Raw genomic sequence first — 16,077 nt, 5'->3', positions numbered from 1 at the left:
TTAAGATTTATTTTCAAAATGCAGACGACCAAATTTAATTGCGATTGCTAAATATTCTGACATAGATATAAAAAAAAAATCTAAAAATGGGAATCAAAAATCCTACTAAACATGTTTAAGGGTTTTATGTTGCCGGAAAGCTAAAAGCGTCTCCTGCAAGAATTTTTGTTCCAGGATCCAAATAGTCAAAATCTCTGAACTGTCTCTTTAAGTAAATGGTTTTGAAAATTAACTCTTCAAATACTTTCCACACACACTCCCACTGACACACACACTTGCTGAGTTGTAGCATGCAAGGTGACTTGGTGAAAAGGCCGAGAAGCTGTGTTGCCTTTCACGTCTCATGCCAAGTTAAAACTCTTGTCGCAGCAGCAAGTTGTTGCTTCAAGTTATTGGTGACATCTCCTCGCATGCGTGTCAAATTCCTGCAATCCCAACCCCCATGAGCCTCCCACCCCAGTTGATGTGTCCTTCTCTAGAGAAGGTCAGAAATGATCCTGCAGGAGCTCACTTCTTAAAATCTACCCCAAATTTACTGGATCTCAACTCAAACGGCACAAACTTCAGAGATATGACCAACTTACTGAAACTTGTCTCTTTTTAAACTCTACACTGTAAATTGAGTTGATGAAACCTGATAACCAGACTGCACAGGGTGTTAAAAAGAAAAAAAAAATAAGGCCAAGGACCTGAGGTTGTCCAGCCACACAAGCCATTTCACCCGGTTTCAACTCAATCTGAAAGAAGGACTTCTATATTTGGAATATGGGCCACTGCTGCTCTGTACTGTACTCATACTGCCTGAGACCCAGTTTAATGGAAAGAAGGGCAGGGGGACCTTCCTGCCCTTGATCTCCACCTCTGTTCTGTCTGCAAGTTTTAAAAAATAGATTGAAATTGAAAGAAAAAAATGCTTTTACTCTTTTCTTCCTAAAACTACAATCCAATAAAGGTCATTTCCACTAACATTATTGAAGCATTTTAGGCCTGTAAAACCAAGAATCACTCTTTTTCCTACGTCTAAGCCTTGGGGCTGCATATCTAATCCAAAGGTTGCCATATACCAGTAAACCCCCAATAGATAGCTTTGAATGTACCAATTAGGCTGTAAAGTGGAGATCTGCAAAGGGAATGTGCAAACAGAACCGTAGGTGGTGACCTGGGATAGTGAAGAAAGCAGCTGAGAGCACTGCAGCACAGCACACTGGCCAAGCCGAAGGTGAGGATGGATTAATGACGTGAGTGGGTGGGGGAGGTGGGGTCAATGCAAATAGGGTGGAGATGAGTAAACACAGAGGCAGGACTGGAAGTGATTTATCCTCAGGAGTAGTGGGCGAGGGGGTGTTTTTCTTTTATTTCTATTGTTTTTTAAACACATGATGGAATCAGTAGAAAGCATTTTGATTTAAAACGTTTTCTTATTTTTAATAGACAATGAAATATATTATTTACCTCACAAATAAGCTGGATTTTCAAGAATTTATTTTATTCATCAAGTAAGAGATGGATCATGTTAAGAAAAAAAGCACAATAGGAGCCATTTCTGAATGGAAAATGAATTGACTAGTAAAGATTAAAACTTATTTTATCTATAAAATTCCTTCTGTTTTTCAAACTTATTTGGAAGCTTTAATAATGGCTGCTCACCATTTTGTGCCTGATTTGAGCTTGGAAAATTAAAAATAATTAAAATGCATGTGAATAATGCCCCATTTTCATCAAATCCCAACTATTCCCATCAGGTGATTTTTCCTTTCAACCACATGCTGAATGATCTGACTGATGACATTACTTCAACATCTCTACACACGTCTTGTAAATGTTTATTTTAACTTATCTTCTGACTTTTTAGGCACTTTATTACACGGAAACCAACTAAACCAAACCAATTAATTCATCTTTTCTCACTCCAACACATTTACAATCAATGCTCCCGAATGCAGACAGGAGGGTTAGCTGGAATGACGTTCATCCTCTTACAGATTTAGGGTGAAGGATGGGAACTGAGGAGGAAAAAATAAACCTGCTGGGTAAATAATTGACCAGGAGATTTTCTGGAGGCTCCTGTGAAAAAGCTCAAGGCCTCGTCTGTGAGAAATGAACAAAAACAAGGGAGAAAAATCTAACCTGTTCTGCCTCGTAGGAGTTCTCTCAACAAGGGTGTGTTTACAGGATGCAAGGTTAAATCAGAATGAATTAAACTCATGGCCTAGTTTTCCCGCTTCTCTTTTGTCCTCAAAGCTTTTTGAGAATTTATTATGAAAATATATATGAATGCATTTGTTCTTTTCTTTTTGCAAGTTAATGTCTGAAAGAGAGGTCAGCTTTGATTTTACTCACTAATATTAAGCAAGCTTTTACAAAACTTGAAGATTTTATCTGGCTCTTTCAAAATTAATCACTTATAGGAGATTTTGACTTTTATAGAGAAAAAAAAAATCATAAATTTACATTGAATAATTAAAATATAATCTCTTAGATTTACCACTGCTACTTTATGTAAAAAATTATGTTCTGTTAAACATCTGAATATGAAATTTCATGCGATTTAATATGCAGGAGTGTCAGTTTTATTGTGTTTCACTTTGCATCCATACAGAGCCTGTAGTGAGTCAAGATATTCAGCTCCTTGCTCAAGGGCACTATGGAGGCGGTTGTAAAAAGGAACAAATCCATTTCTTATTCAATTTAGAAACTCTGAATCACAGAACCAGAAAAAGGCTCAAATCAGAGAGCCGCCGGACGAAAAAAGCCTCCCTTTATTTATTTATTTATTTATTTTTGATTTCGCCTACCACATTGCCAAACTAACGGGAACAGATACGTGAGCTCCGGGCTCCTAGAGCCAAGTGTCCCGCCTGTTCTGCCTCACCACTCTCTCGCCGCCTCGGGAGGCATTTTAGTACAAGCGGGATTAAGCATGTATATCCCGGCCCCTAGCTGTCATGCAGGGGATTATGTTGAAGATGGGAGGAATGGCGGGTGAGACCGAATTCTCCAGTTTGCTTGCTGCCACTAAAAGGTGAGCTGGGTGAAACAGGTACGCAGAAAGGCTGGCGGTGGCCAGTCCGGCGACGCTTGACTAGAAGCCAATCAATGCTCACGGAGAGCTGCACATCTCTAAGGGTGGTAGATTGAATGCTATTCTTCTCCTGCCATGCCTCTCTCTTCAGAGAAAAGCCTTTAAGAGCCGTTTCGGCTCAGGCAGCACAGAGAGGCTGAGTCAAAGTCAGGAGGACAAAAATTCATTGAACTGATTAAACTGAGAGGTGCTCTAATCAGGGATGAGCTCAACCAATGAGAAGTCTTCTCAACAGGCTTTTCTTACTTTTTTTAATTTACCCTCAACATTGAGACATAACTGTGAATGCATGACTTATATGGTGCCTTTCAAAACTATTAATGTTCTCTGATGCTTTTTTTTTACATTTCTTGATGTAAAAGGAAATGTGTAATTGATTACTGTATGATGTTTTTATTATGTAAAGCACTTTGAACTGCCTTAGGTTGAAATGTGCCATACAAATAAACTTGAATTGACTTAAAGAAAAAATATAGTAAATGTTAAAGATTTCCAAAGGTTGTGCAGATGATTTGAATTTATATTTCTTACCTTAAAACAATCTAACAAGTGTGTTGTGCATCTATATTCAATATTCTTTTCTTTGATGCAGAGCACCCCCACCTATATGTGGTTCAGTATTGGTGGAACGTACTGGAACTCCAAATAACTTTCACAAAATTTGCCTAGTCACAGATTTTTTTGTACAGTGCATTTCTAAAATATTTGGAAGAAAATGCAGCTTGGTAAGACGAAATATCTAAACACAATGTTACTAGACATGCTATTGGCTGGCATTTGCAAAGTAGCCAATCAAGAAGCACCATTCATTGTCCTTCACACTAATTGGCTGTACTCCAAAGAAAAGAGATAAGGGAGGTTGTGAATGTTAGCTCCTGCATTAATACACACATTGGCTGCCAATGTGTGTATTAATGCATAAATTTGACCTCTGAACTATTAAAAAAGGCAGTTATAAGTGTTTTTAGATGGGATATTAAGGTAGATTAAGGTAGAGTTTGGATGCAGACAATATTCCAAGTTGTTGGAGCTTCATGTGGGAAACACATCAAACATGTAGAACAAAGTAATCTGGTCAGAGGAGACCAAAATTGAACTCTTTGACAAAACTAACATGGCCTATCACCCTTAACATATCCTTACAGGTAACAACATGGTGGTGGCAGTATCATGTTGTGGGGATACGTTTTTCCTGCTGACTAGAGTTGATGAAAAAATGGGTGGAGCAGTTGAAGGAAACTTGTTGGAGGTCTAAAAATACTATCTGGAGGTTAGTATACTAAGTGGGTTGGAGGTTTACCTCCTTGCAGGACAATACTCCTAAAAATACAGTCGTTCTACAGAGTTATTTGGACATGGTTACAAATGGTCCAGTCAAAGTCCAGAATTAAAGCAAATTAAGAATCTGTGACAAGGTTTATAAACTGCTCTTCACAAATGCTCCCCATCCAACCTGGCTGAGCTGGAATTATGTTTGCAAAGGAGTAGAGGCAAACATGAGAGTTTCCAGATATAGAGGTAGGAGACAGATTCCACCAAAAAAACCTGGTTCTAATTCTGGGGCGCCGAATCAAAATTCAAACCAATACATTTACTTCCACTTCCAAATAATGAATTAGTTTTGTCTTGGTCTTCACATAACATGAAGCATACGGATTATGTGTTTGATGTAAGAGAATTTTCAAAGTGTAAAATACTTTTGAAGGCCACTGTTCAAAAATTCAGCAAAGCAACTGTTACTTTGAGCAACTTTGTTATTCTCATATAAATGTATAATTAACACTCTGTGTTATTTATGGAGCAGAGAATGTTAAGGAGGACTTTTCTACCCGGATCAAACTGGTCCAACTCTTCTGCAACACCTAAACGTGACTGAGTCTGCTCCCAAGTGACCAATCAGACAGGCAGGCAGACAGTAAGAGGGGCTGTAAATTAAATACTCCTCATTAAAATGACATTAATTGCATTATTGAGCACAGGGGGAAAAAAAATGAATCACAGGGAAGTTGGCAGAGGAGCAGAGCGGTAAAAGGGGTTTGGCAGCGTGCCAGTCAGGAGGCAGAACCTGGATAATGTCAGGAGCACATCCAGGCAGAGAAGCAGAACTACACACAGTCTTAACTGACCTCACTAATACTGTTAACATCCGGCAGATAATAACTGCAACCTCTCTGGCTCTTTAAACTGTGGTGTGTGCTTTGTGTCTGAAGTCACACAATTCTTTCTTTAATATTGCGGATTATTACACGAGTCCCATTTTCGGGCGAGAAATCGGACTGCTTAAAGGCATGCTCTCAACATGTTGATTATTCCCATAAAAGATTATTTCCCCCTGCAATTTCCAGTCGCTATGCCAGCTTTTATGAAAACCAGAGACCTAGTTAACGCTTCTCGCCCTCTGTTGCAGTTTCTCATAGTTAAGTGAACTTGCAGAGACATTAAAACTGTTTTACAGCAATAATACTTCTAAGGACGCTCTTCACGGTGGTGACTAGAGATGAATAATCCCATTACAGCATTTGGTGTTCAGATTACTTGTTTTACGACCTTTTTATGCCTTATTGTTACATTTACAGCACTACAAATGGGCTGCATTTTATTACCACGGAAAAAAATTGGTTTGTTAAAGATTATATTTTCAATATAAACCATCATTTATTTTTTTTATTGGAAATGGTCTTGAGGTAACACGAGGTATGTTCAAGGGGTCAACAAGTCAAATTTAAGACTTTTTAAGACTTTCTTAATGCTACCTTGAATGAAATTTAAGACAAAACAAACTGATTGAAACAAAAGAAAACAACTTCTGGTGTCCGTTTGTGGCTCTTCCCAGCAGCTTTGCATTTTTCATACAACTCTCTATAACCAATCTTAAAATTATTTTTGCACAGAATGTATCTAGTTTCAGATAGACAAAACATGATAGGCACCGAAACACTAGTTATCTAGCTAGTTATGTAGCTATCTATAAAGCTAGCTAGCAGGGGTGTATTAGCAGCGAGTTACTGGTAGCATCAGCCGCCTCGAGTCACATGAAGATATCAGCGTGCAACTCAAACTTTTGCCTGATAGAAATGCACCATGAGAGAAGAAAAACAACATAGAATATATCAGATTAAATAATCTTGCAACGACAAAATTTAAGATCTGTGATTATCAATTTAGGGCCTGCATAGATTTTATTCCAAAAAACTTTTTTAGGGATTGCAGACACCCTGTAAAAGTAATATTAGTAGAGACTAAAAAAGCTTGAACCTAAAGAAAGAAATATTTAAATGAACACTTCTCAGCTAAAAACAACAGTTGTTGGTTAGATTTGACCTCTCTGCCTTGGGTTTCTTTTATAACAATACCATGATGGATAATGGCTTAAGGGTGTTTTTTTAGGGGTGGAGAGAGGTGATTGTTGGTAAGAAGTGAGGTGGAGAGGGTAAAAGGAGTTGAGGGGAAATAGGAAAGGCAAGTGCTCTGTGAGTATTCAGACCGCCTTTAGCACCCGGAGACTTTATTTCCGGTCAGCAGCAGCAGCAACATGAGGAGGGGGGGCTGGGTTGCACAGAATTGTGGGAGGTACTCACTGACAGCCTATAGTTCTGCATCATTTTATCAAACTCCTCGTCAATTTTTTTGTATTTCTCCTCAGTGCGGGGGGTGAGGGAGAAGGGCTCCTCGGGGTCTGGGCTCTCAGAGTCCCGGTGCTCTTTCTTGTTCAGAGCCTTCGTTCCCCGTACAACAGAAGTAGAGGCCACAAAGACAGAGAGAGAGAAAAATAGAGACAGAGGAGATGGCAGATAGAGAAAGAGAAGGAGAACAGAAAGAGTAGGTTAGAAAAGGTGACAAAGGTGTGACGGTACTCACGCCATAGCGTTTGAAGAGGCTGTCCAGGTCTTCGGTCTTGCGATCGTTTAGCGGACTTTGGTCGATGGAGTCGTCGCCGTCGGGCTCGGGGCTGTTGCAGCCATTAAAGCCTTTCTTTCGCAACGTCTGAAGCGGTCAGAAAAGGGTAGAGGTGGAGAAGAAGGAGGCACATTTACATTTCATCATCATGCACATTTCTCATCACCGCTTTTTACTTTCCAACACCACTTTTCAGGCCATTTTCAGTGATCAAACACAAAAGAACATCTTGACTGCACCATATGTGCGGACTCCTACACTGTTCATTGAATTAAAAAGGAAGCCGTTAAGGTTAGATGAACAATTTGACCCAAATGATAACATCAAACAGATATTTCTGGAGGCATTTTCTACGAGTGGAAAAAAAGTGACCTCTGATAACCCTTAATTGATTTCTCAGGTCAACATTTGTAACATCAACCTCCCACGTGAAAGCAAGTTATTACCAGCCAAACTGCCCTCGCTCACCCTGGCAGTCCTCCGTGGAGGTCTTGGCTTAAAAAGGTGAGGAAATTAAAGATTCCACTTGTAAACTATGATGGCTTTGAAATCAAAGACATCAAAATTAATCACCCATCCTTAGCAATGTGAACATAATGTGGTAGGTACATTGGAAAATTGCTTGTTTTCAAACATGCTCTCCAAATCAGGAGAAGGTATGGGCTAGTAAACAGGTATTAAGTCATGAAGAGTTCCAACATGTTCTCATTTAAAATTCCACACTTTTCCAAAGTCTAATTGCCTGAGTTCTCAGTTGTTTAAGATTGTTTTGATGCACAAAATATAAAAACGTTTATTTCAAACTCCTGACAGGTTTTGTACAAATTGGCAAACATTAAATATAAAAGTCTTGAAAAACACAGACTGTAAAGAAGGGAGATAAGGAATGGAAGTAAAGACAAGGAAAGACAGGTCAAGTGAATGAAGACAGAGAAGAAGGATCGAATGAAATATAGGAATAAAACTAGGAAAGAGGGAAAGTACGAAAAAAAAGATAAAAAGGACACAGGGAAAAAATAAAAAGGTCATGAGAGGAAGGAAAGGAAGTACAATGGTAAAAAAATTAATGGGATAAATTTTAAACAAATGTTATAGAAATAAATCCATCCATCCATCCATCCATTTTCTAATACCCTTGTCCATACTGGGGTCGGGAGGGGTGCTGGTGCCTATCTCCAGCTAACGTGCCGGGTTCACCCTGGACAGGTCGCCAGTCTGTCGCAGGGCAACACAGAGACAGACGGGACAAACAACAATGCACACACACTCACATCTAGGGAGAATTTAGAGAGACCAATTAACCTAACAATCATGTTTTTGGACTGTGGGAGGAAGCTGGAGTACCCGGACAGAATCCACGCATGCACAGGGAGAACATGCAAACTCCATGCAGAAAGACCTCAGGCCGAGAATTGAACCCAGGACCTTCTTGCTGCAAGGCAACAGTGCTACCAACTGCGCCACTGTGCAGCCCTTTAGAAATAAATCCCAAATATATATATTTTTTCATACTTATTGACATTTTGCAATAATGGAATGGGTAAGCCAGTTAAAGCTGTAAGGTGCTGTTAGCATCTCAGCTAGCATGGCAGGTAGTTGGCAGGAAAAGAGGAGGAGGGGAGAGAAGGGGAGAGGAGAGCACCAGATAGCGAGGCTCTTATTTTGAGAGGATTCTGCTAAACAAGATTTGCTGTTAAGTAGCTTTACTTGGTGGGCCCTTGACCAGAGAGCCAAGCAGATAAATCCTCACAACAAACTGGATTGTTAACTGGACAGAGAACATCTACTGTGGTCCCAGTAAAAGTGTTGTACAATAAGAGCAGCCTACAATGGTGATACGAAACAAAAAAAATACAAAATCTAGAAAATGGTAAAAATAATATCCTATCACTATCAATGAGTAAAACTAAACATTTCAGAGTAGATGTTCTCAAGTCAAGAAAAAAAAATTTACTCCTTGGTGAAAGTTCCGTGTCAAGTTCCAAGCTATATGAAAATCCCATCATGATATTGGGATTAGAAGACTCAGCAGTCATTTCTATATTTCAATAATTTCCTCAAGGAGCTGGATAAATAAATCCACCGCTACAGACAAACCAGTTCATAGTCAGGAACCAGGGTGTGTTATAAAAGGCATAAAATGAGGAACAAAAATCTCAGAACCGCAAAATGTTTGAGGTCTACAAGATTCCATTTTATGAGATTCCGGTTTGTTTTATTTTAGGTTTTGTCAAATAAACTAAAAATAGTGTTGATCTAATAACTTCTTCTTTCGATATTTCTGTTTGTACAAAGAGAAAATCTCTTCTGTTATATACTTCTTCATTGTGCTTTTCTGCACATCTGTGTCCTCCATAAAAAAACTAATAATCGCAGGTGAAAAAAACTCAGACATGTTTTTTCTTCAGTTGGTTGAAATTATATGGTGCAAAACTGAGCAAATGAGTTTATGCAAATCCCTCACATACTTTCCAACTCTAAAAACTATATTTGTAACATGACTTGTTACATGGATCATTATGTCAACGTCTCTTAGATGCAACGCAGCTGGAAAATTGTTATATCCAGTAACAAAATTAAAGCAAAGAACTTTTTAATAAATCTTCTTCAAAGTTTGGATTTTGGTGATCAGGTGATCTGTTTATGACAGCTGTTCCCAGTGTGGGATAAGTATCTGCCTAAAAAAGGAACTATGGTATTTAAAAAACAGATGTTGTAAAAATTAGGCTTGGTTTACACAAAAATTACCTGCAAGCTTTTTGGAACACATTAAACACAGTTCGCCAGTATTGAAAAGGACTTATGAGTGTTCTACCTTCAATTTTTTTGACCTTGAGAACGAACAAAGCAAACCTTAGTAGTTAGGAGAAGCTTAAAGCTGAATCAAAGTTCAGGTTATTCTACCATTCAGTTCTACATATCTGTTGGAAACAACCTTCACCGGAAAATAACAGCCTATTAAAAACATAGTCTCTAAATAAATATTAAGGAACCTATTTTATAAAAGTTAAAAAAATCTTATGACAGGGCTTGAGGTTGTTTGGGACAAATAATTGTTAATATGTATAGTGAGAATAGGAGCAAGTGAGGAAGAAATGTTTTTAATCATTTTTAGAGAAAAGTAAAAAAAAAGTGAAACCACCAAATTGTCCTTAGAGACTTGATTACAAATTATACATTGATCAAATAATGACTAGTAAAAACAAACCATTTTAACATTTCATTAAAACAATTTATTTTTCAGTTTAAAAACCGCTGCATGTCAAGTGTGGCTGACGTCAAGTGGCATCTGATTAAAATAACAGCATATGTTCGACATGCACAATCAACGCTAAACGAGAATGACTCAACCGCACGAAATTCTGCCTCAAAAGCAGAGCTGCGAGAAACTTGTGCCTTTAAGAGCTGCAGACTGAAACCCCTCCGGCAGTAAAGATTTGTTTCATTTTGGATGAATTAGCCTTAAAACTCTCAAAACAGGTAGGGGCAAGAGGGTAATGATGCCATTTGGATGTAAGGGTAAGGAGACTTTCGGTGTTAATAACAATGGTGCTCTTTGATACGAGTCTCATTAAAACTCAAAGCCATTATTATCATCACAGTGTCAAGGCTCCGTTTTATCTACCCACTGAAACAGGTTATTAGAAAGATTTGTTCCAACATAGAGACAGTCTCCTGAGTCAGCTGTTGAGTCTCAGCAGCACGAGTGAGCGCTCTCATCTACTGCTTAATGCAAATTTAGAGAGCAGGCTTTGTTGTCCGTAGCTTGTTAAAAGCATACTCAGTGGTGGTTTCTGCACAGATGTGTGTGTGTGATCTGACCTAGAAATCGGGGGAACAAATAAGCCATTGAAAGAATACAGTAAATGGAACAGCTTCTGAAATGTCGATAAGGACATGTGATGGAGATGGTGCGGGGGACATGATCGAGGTGTGGACCAGCCGCTTTGACTGTGGCAATACAAAGAGGCAAATAATGTTCACAAAACTAGAAGGAATAATATTAGCCATGTTGTCGGATGCTTGGTGTTTCTAATGCTGACCAAGCAACACTGATCCCCAAAAAGTTTAAGTCTTAACTTTACAAAATAAGTTAAAGAAAGCAATTCAATAAGAGAAACAATGAATCAAGACGGTTCCAATTCTACACTAGGGGTGGTACTAGATCGGTTTTCTGTTTAATAATAGATTAACAGAAATTGTTACGTTTAAAACAGCCTAAGAGAACCAACATATTGACTAAAAATATTTCTTATAAAATGTTTAATCTTCCCTTTGGTATATTAGGAATTTTTGCACGAGGTCAAAGTGCAGAAAGACGATCATGACATTTCTATATTACTCTCTTGTGATGACCAACCCGTTGGAGGATTTTATCATGATATTCTGTGATAACAATAAAAGAAGAAGAAGAAAATAACCATGTGTTCCTTCTTTTTTAGATAGCTCTAAATGCAGTAACTGCATGTCAGAACAAACATAGCTCCACAAACAGCAACAGTGCTCTTGGAAAACATACCAATTTGTAATATGATTTTAGACACCAGTCACATAAAAAGTGTGTTTCAAACTGCTCACACTGACTGCACTTAATCCTATTTTTAGATTTTTTGGTATTTATTGATGTCAGTTTATTACAGCCTTCATTAAGATGAACATTTATATGATGTCATGGTTTCTGATTTATGACAACAGTTATTCAAGGTACACCAGTGGATGTGTTTTAAGGCAATATCTCTAAAACATGACTTGCTTGTGTGACGTAATCAGCCAAGATATTAGGAAAAGAGTTGTGGACCTCCACAAGTCTGGTTCATCCCTGCGTACAATTTCCAATCACCAGTAGATTCCACTTTCCTCTATTCAAAATCTATAGGAATATCTAGTCATTGTACCATTCAGGAAGAAGAGGGGCCCCTTGTCTCATACACCAACATATTCTGACCATTCAGTAAAGAAGAAGCCAGTAACTTTCAGCTTTCAGATGCATTTTTTGAAGACATGTTCTAAGGTGTAATGAAACCAAAGTTGACATGTTTGGTCAGACTATAACTATTATTACATTGTAGTGAAAAAGCCTGAGAACAACCTCTTAATTGTGCAGTACAGAGCTGGCAACATTAGGTAGTGTGGGTGTTTTGCCGCAGGCGGGACTGGTGAACTTCAGAAAACAGATGGCCTCCTGATGAAAGAACGTGATGTGAAAAAATAAAATCAAAGCAACATTTCAAGTCATCAGCCAGGAATTAGGATCCTGGGCATAAATATGTCTTCCAAATGGACAATGACCTTTGCCATACAGGCAAATTAGTTACAAAGAATATAAAAGAGAAGAGTTAAAGTCTTTTAGTGGCCATCAGTGTGTGTGAGCAAAGAGTCCTGAACCTGAGTTCTGCAATTCACAGCTAAGAATGTGTTTTATTGGTGGAAATTGTATTTCAGGATAAATTATGACAGGAAAAGTGATTACTGTGAGAAATTGTGGAAGGATAAGATAAAAGTGTGAGAGAAATCATTCAATTTGGACAAATATTCTGTAAATACATGGTAGCATTACTATTGTAATGTCCATGCTTAATCATGATTTAAATTTGTGTAAAATCCTGAATATTTATAACAAATTTAAAATTAATTGGTTGTCATGCACTTATGCAGGCACCATATTCATAGTGTGTTTCCCTCCCATTATGTCCCATTATGTCGTGTTACTTGCTCACACAGTAGATTTTTTTTCTTCCTGAACATGAAATGCTCGTCTGTCCTAGTTTATTGCAAACTCAACTGATATTTTGTGAAAATTACAGTGCAAACATGGGCAACTTTCCCTTTCTCAGTTTCTGTGTTTTTCTTCCCACTCTTTCTCACAGTTAGCAGTATGTGTGTTTGTGTGCTACATTACAGTACATGTGTATCTTCTGGCTCACACACATGCAAGCACACTCCCTCATGCACTGATCAGCTTGAGTCTCAGTCAGTCAGCCATCTGTTCACCTGTCCCCCGTTTCCCCTTCTGCCCTTCTCTATTGTGTTGCCAGGGTAAGATTCAGCCTGCAGGGCACCAAGCCGCTCTCTGAATGGCTGCGGTTGCACACAAGCCCTGCCCCCATCTCCCGCACTGTCGCCCTCCCTCCCCATCTTCCTTTTCCTCTGGTTCGCTGTCTCGCCCACCCATGCGTCCACCCGCCCGCCCGCCTGCCCACCCTCTGTTGCTTGCTTCCTATGAAACATTGTTGCTGATGTCTTCCTTTTTTGTGTTTCTCCTTTTCATGGCTCTCTCACCACGTTTAATGCAACTCTCAGAAAAAAAGTGCAAAGTCTCCAACTTGTGCTTCCATATTTTCTGTCTATAACATATCTCTGCAAAGGGTTTCCGCTCAGTTTCTGATGGTCATCATGAGAGCGTTCAGGTCTTCAGATGTGAACTTTTTTTTCCACAAAGGATAACCTTGCAGTGTTTTAGGATAACTTCTTTAAGGTTAGAGAAAATTAATAATTCAACTTACAATATTTAAAAAATGTTGCCCACAGGTCTAAAAAGAACTGTCAAATTAGAGCAGAAGTGGTTTCCACTGGATTGAATTTAATGCTCGGCAGGAGTTGGCACCCTGAAATGAAAATTATATTGCTTCATCTTCTCTTCTTTTGCTTCGTCAACTAAATGCTCTTTGGCATACAATCAAGGACTGCACACTTACTCATACTCGAAAGGTGCCATCAGCTTGTTGCATGCTTCAGAGAGGCATGCAACCGAAAATGCTAAAAAATAAAGACCTTATTAGAGTTTTAAGCCATGTTTACTTCAGAATCTGAGATTTACCTTTCTGTGTTTCTACAGATTTTAACAATCTAGAGCAGGATAGCAAGTAAAGTTCCTGCTGTCTTTTTCAGGTCAGGGATGTCATGTAATGACAGAAACAAGTCACCCACACTCTCACAGAGTCCCCTCCAGTCACTCATTTGGGACATCATGTCCAAAGTCTCAGCAATGGAATGTCTGCTAGGATATTTAGATGTTGTGTTATGTACCTCAGCTGCTATTATTTTTCAAGGCACTAACCTGCCAAGCTTAGACAAGAAAATAAACCCTAATAACATTTAAAGAAGGAAAAGCACAAAGTTATTACTTCATAAAACACACAAGTTCATGAAAAAAGGAAGTTGTTTGATTTGCTTGTTTTGGTTTGGGATGAGCACATAAAATACCTTCAAAAAACAATTAGTGGTGACTGAACACACAGCCTATATGTTATTGTAGCGTTCTTTCTGCTGCATGAAACAGTAAAATAAATGAGCAAAGTGGAGTCTTTTGTTTTTTTTTTACTTCAATCATCAAATAAGCATTTAGAATACGTAGATAAAACTGCTGGTTTATCAAGAGAGACGCCAGGACTTCTCATCCAGAGAAAAATAGTTGAAAACACATTAAATGCAATATTACCTTCCATATAAACAATAGTGACTGATTATCAATAATATCAGTGGCAACCTTATTGGTGAATACAGTGGTAAAATGATCAGTTTCAATCTATCCTCACTTTTCTCAAGCCCGTCTTAAATTTGTCAAAAAGATTAAAAAGATTCCTTTGCAGTATCACTAATCCTCACATTTCTACTGCAGTGATTTGCAATATATTATGCAAGATTTGAGCATCTAATGACTATTTATCTATATAATTGATGACATATTACTTTTTTCTTAAATGAAAACAAGGTACAAAAAGGTAGTAACTTGTTACAAATTAGCTTGCAGCTGAATAAAAAAATTCAGAGGTTTTCTGAAGTAATTGTATATATTTGAACACAACAATAATTGGGCATAAAATAGGATTTATTAGTATTTATCTGTTTCAACACCTCCATACTTCACCTCTTCTGTAACAGCCTCTACTTTATTTATGCTAACTGGAATAATTTAGGTGGGACATATTTGTGTCTCTGCTTTCACTGACCCCCAGGAGGCCTCAGACAACTCGCTTGGTAACAGAGGAAGTAGACCATGCGTGACGTCCTGCTCAGCAACAAAAGGTCACTCAACCAAAGCCCTAAACATCTCTGGGCTGATTGGTGTATGCTGGCCTATAACAGTGAAGGTAGAACAAAAAGGGAGAGAGGGAGTGATTTTGGAAGACAAAATGGTGTGAAACATTTATTTCCTTTAGAGAGAATGTGTTAATCAGTCAGAAACTTTACATTAAGCTCTGCAGTATGGAGTCTTAGTTCATTATAGTTATGCTAGTTACTCTTCAGAAATACGCTATCTCTTAGACTATTCTGCATATTGAGTAAAAGGGCATATACACCGTTAGCAATCTCTGTGTCTTCCTCAAACGTCACATAAAACTGAAAAACAAAATAGCAACAACAGAAAATATCTTCTAATGATCTCATTTTGGTCCATATTATATCACAAAGTTGCTGCAGATTTGTGCGCTTCACATTAATGATGTGAATCTCCTTCACCACAAGCCAAAGGTGCATTACTCTATTGAGATCAGGTCACTGTGGAAATAAAGGAACTGATTTTTGGGTTTGATCAATAAGAGTTAATGTACTAAATGGAGATGGAAACACATTTGCTGAATAAGTTCTCAGGTAGCGAACATTTACCTCACATGACCAATCAGTTGTTTCCATTACCAACGTGCATTAGAATTACATTTCTTTCTCTACGTGTCCTGACACCATGTAACATCTCCAATAGTAGCTGACAGAACAGAACTATTATAACTTGCTTGATAGCAGCATATTCCTGAAAACTTCTCCAGTTTAATGAAATGTGTGGCCATGCATAGTCAACATTTGATGAAATTACACTTTATGTAGATTGACTGATTGACTCCTAACCAGAAGATGCAAACACAAGATTCACGTTCTTTTTTTCTTGTTTTTTTCCCCAACACTTTTAAAAGCTTGTCCAAAATTTGCATAACATAGCTGCTCATGCCACACTCCAAGTCAGATACATTTATGTTCCCATCTATTCTGATGCTCTGTTTAGACTTCAGAAAATCTCATTCCACATCTAAATACTTAAATACATTGAGTTGCAGCCATTTAATATACTGATTTGATATTTATGTCAAATCCAATTGGATACA

At 38.2% G+C, this 16,077-nt stretch overlaps 1 protein-coding gene across 14 annotated transcripts in view; it reads right to left on the bottom strand.

Moving 5' to 3' along the window:
• mef2d (myocyte enhancer factor 2d) overlaps nucleotides 1-16,077 on the bottom strand; it is a 116,449-nt gene that overhangs the window by 37,368 nt on the left and 63,004 nt on the right. For 10 of the 14 annotated variants that reach the window (XM_032556596.1, XM_032556574.1, XM_032556601.1 and 7 more), the window contains exon 4: nucleotides 6,661-6,798. In XM_032556596.1, coding sequence (XP_032412487.1) covers nucleotides 6,661-6,798 — 138 coding nt within the window. Of the gene's footprint in view, nucleotides 1-6,660; nucleotides 6,799-6,940; nucleotides 7,067-16,077 lie in introns of all 14 variants that reach the window. The other 4 variants (XM_032556610.1, XM_032556619.1, XM_032556649.1 and 1 more) reach the window with 1 other exon arrangement.

This window comes from Xiphophorus hellerii, chromosome 3 (assembly GCF_003331165.1).
Source record: "Xiphophorus hellerii strain 12219 chromosome 3, Xiphophorus_hellerii-4.1, whole genome shotgun sequence".
Classification (NCBI taxonomy): Eukaryota; Metazoa; Chordata; class Actinopteri; order Cyprinodontiformes; family Poeciliidae; genus Xiphophorus; species Xiphophorus hellerii.
This window is presented reverse-complemented; position numbering and strand designations above follow the sequence as displayed.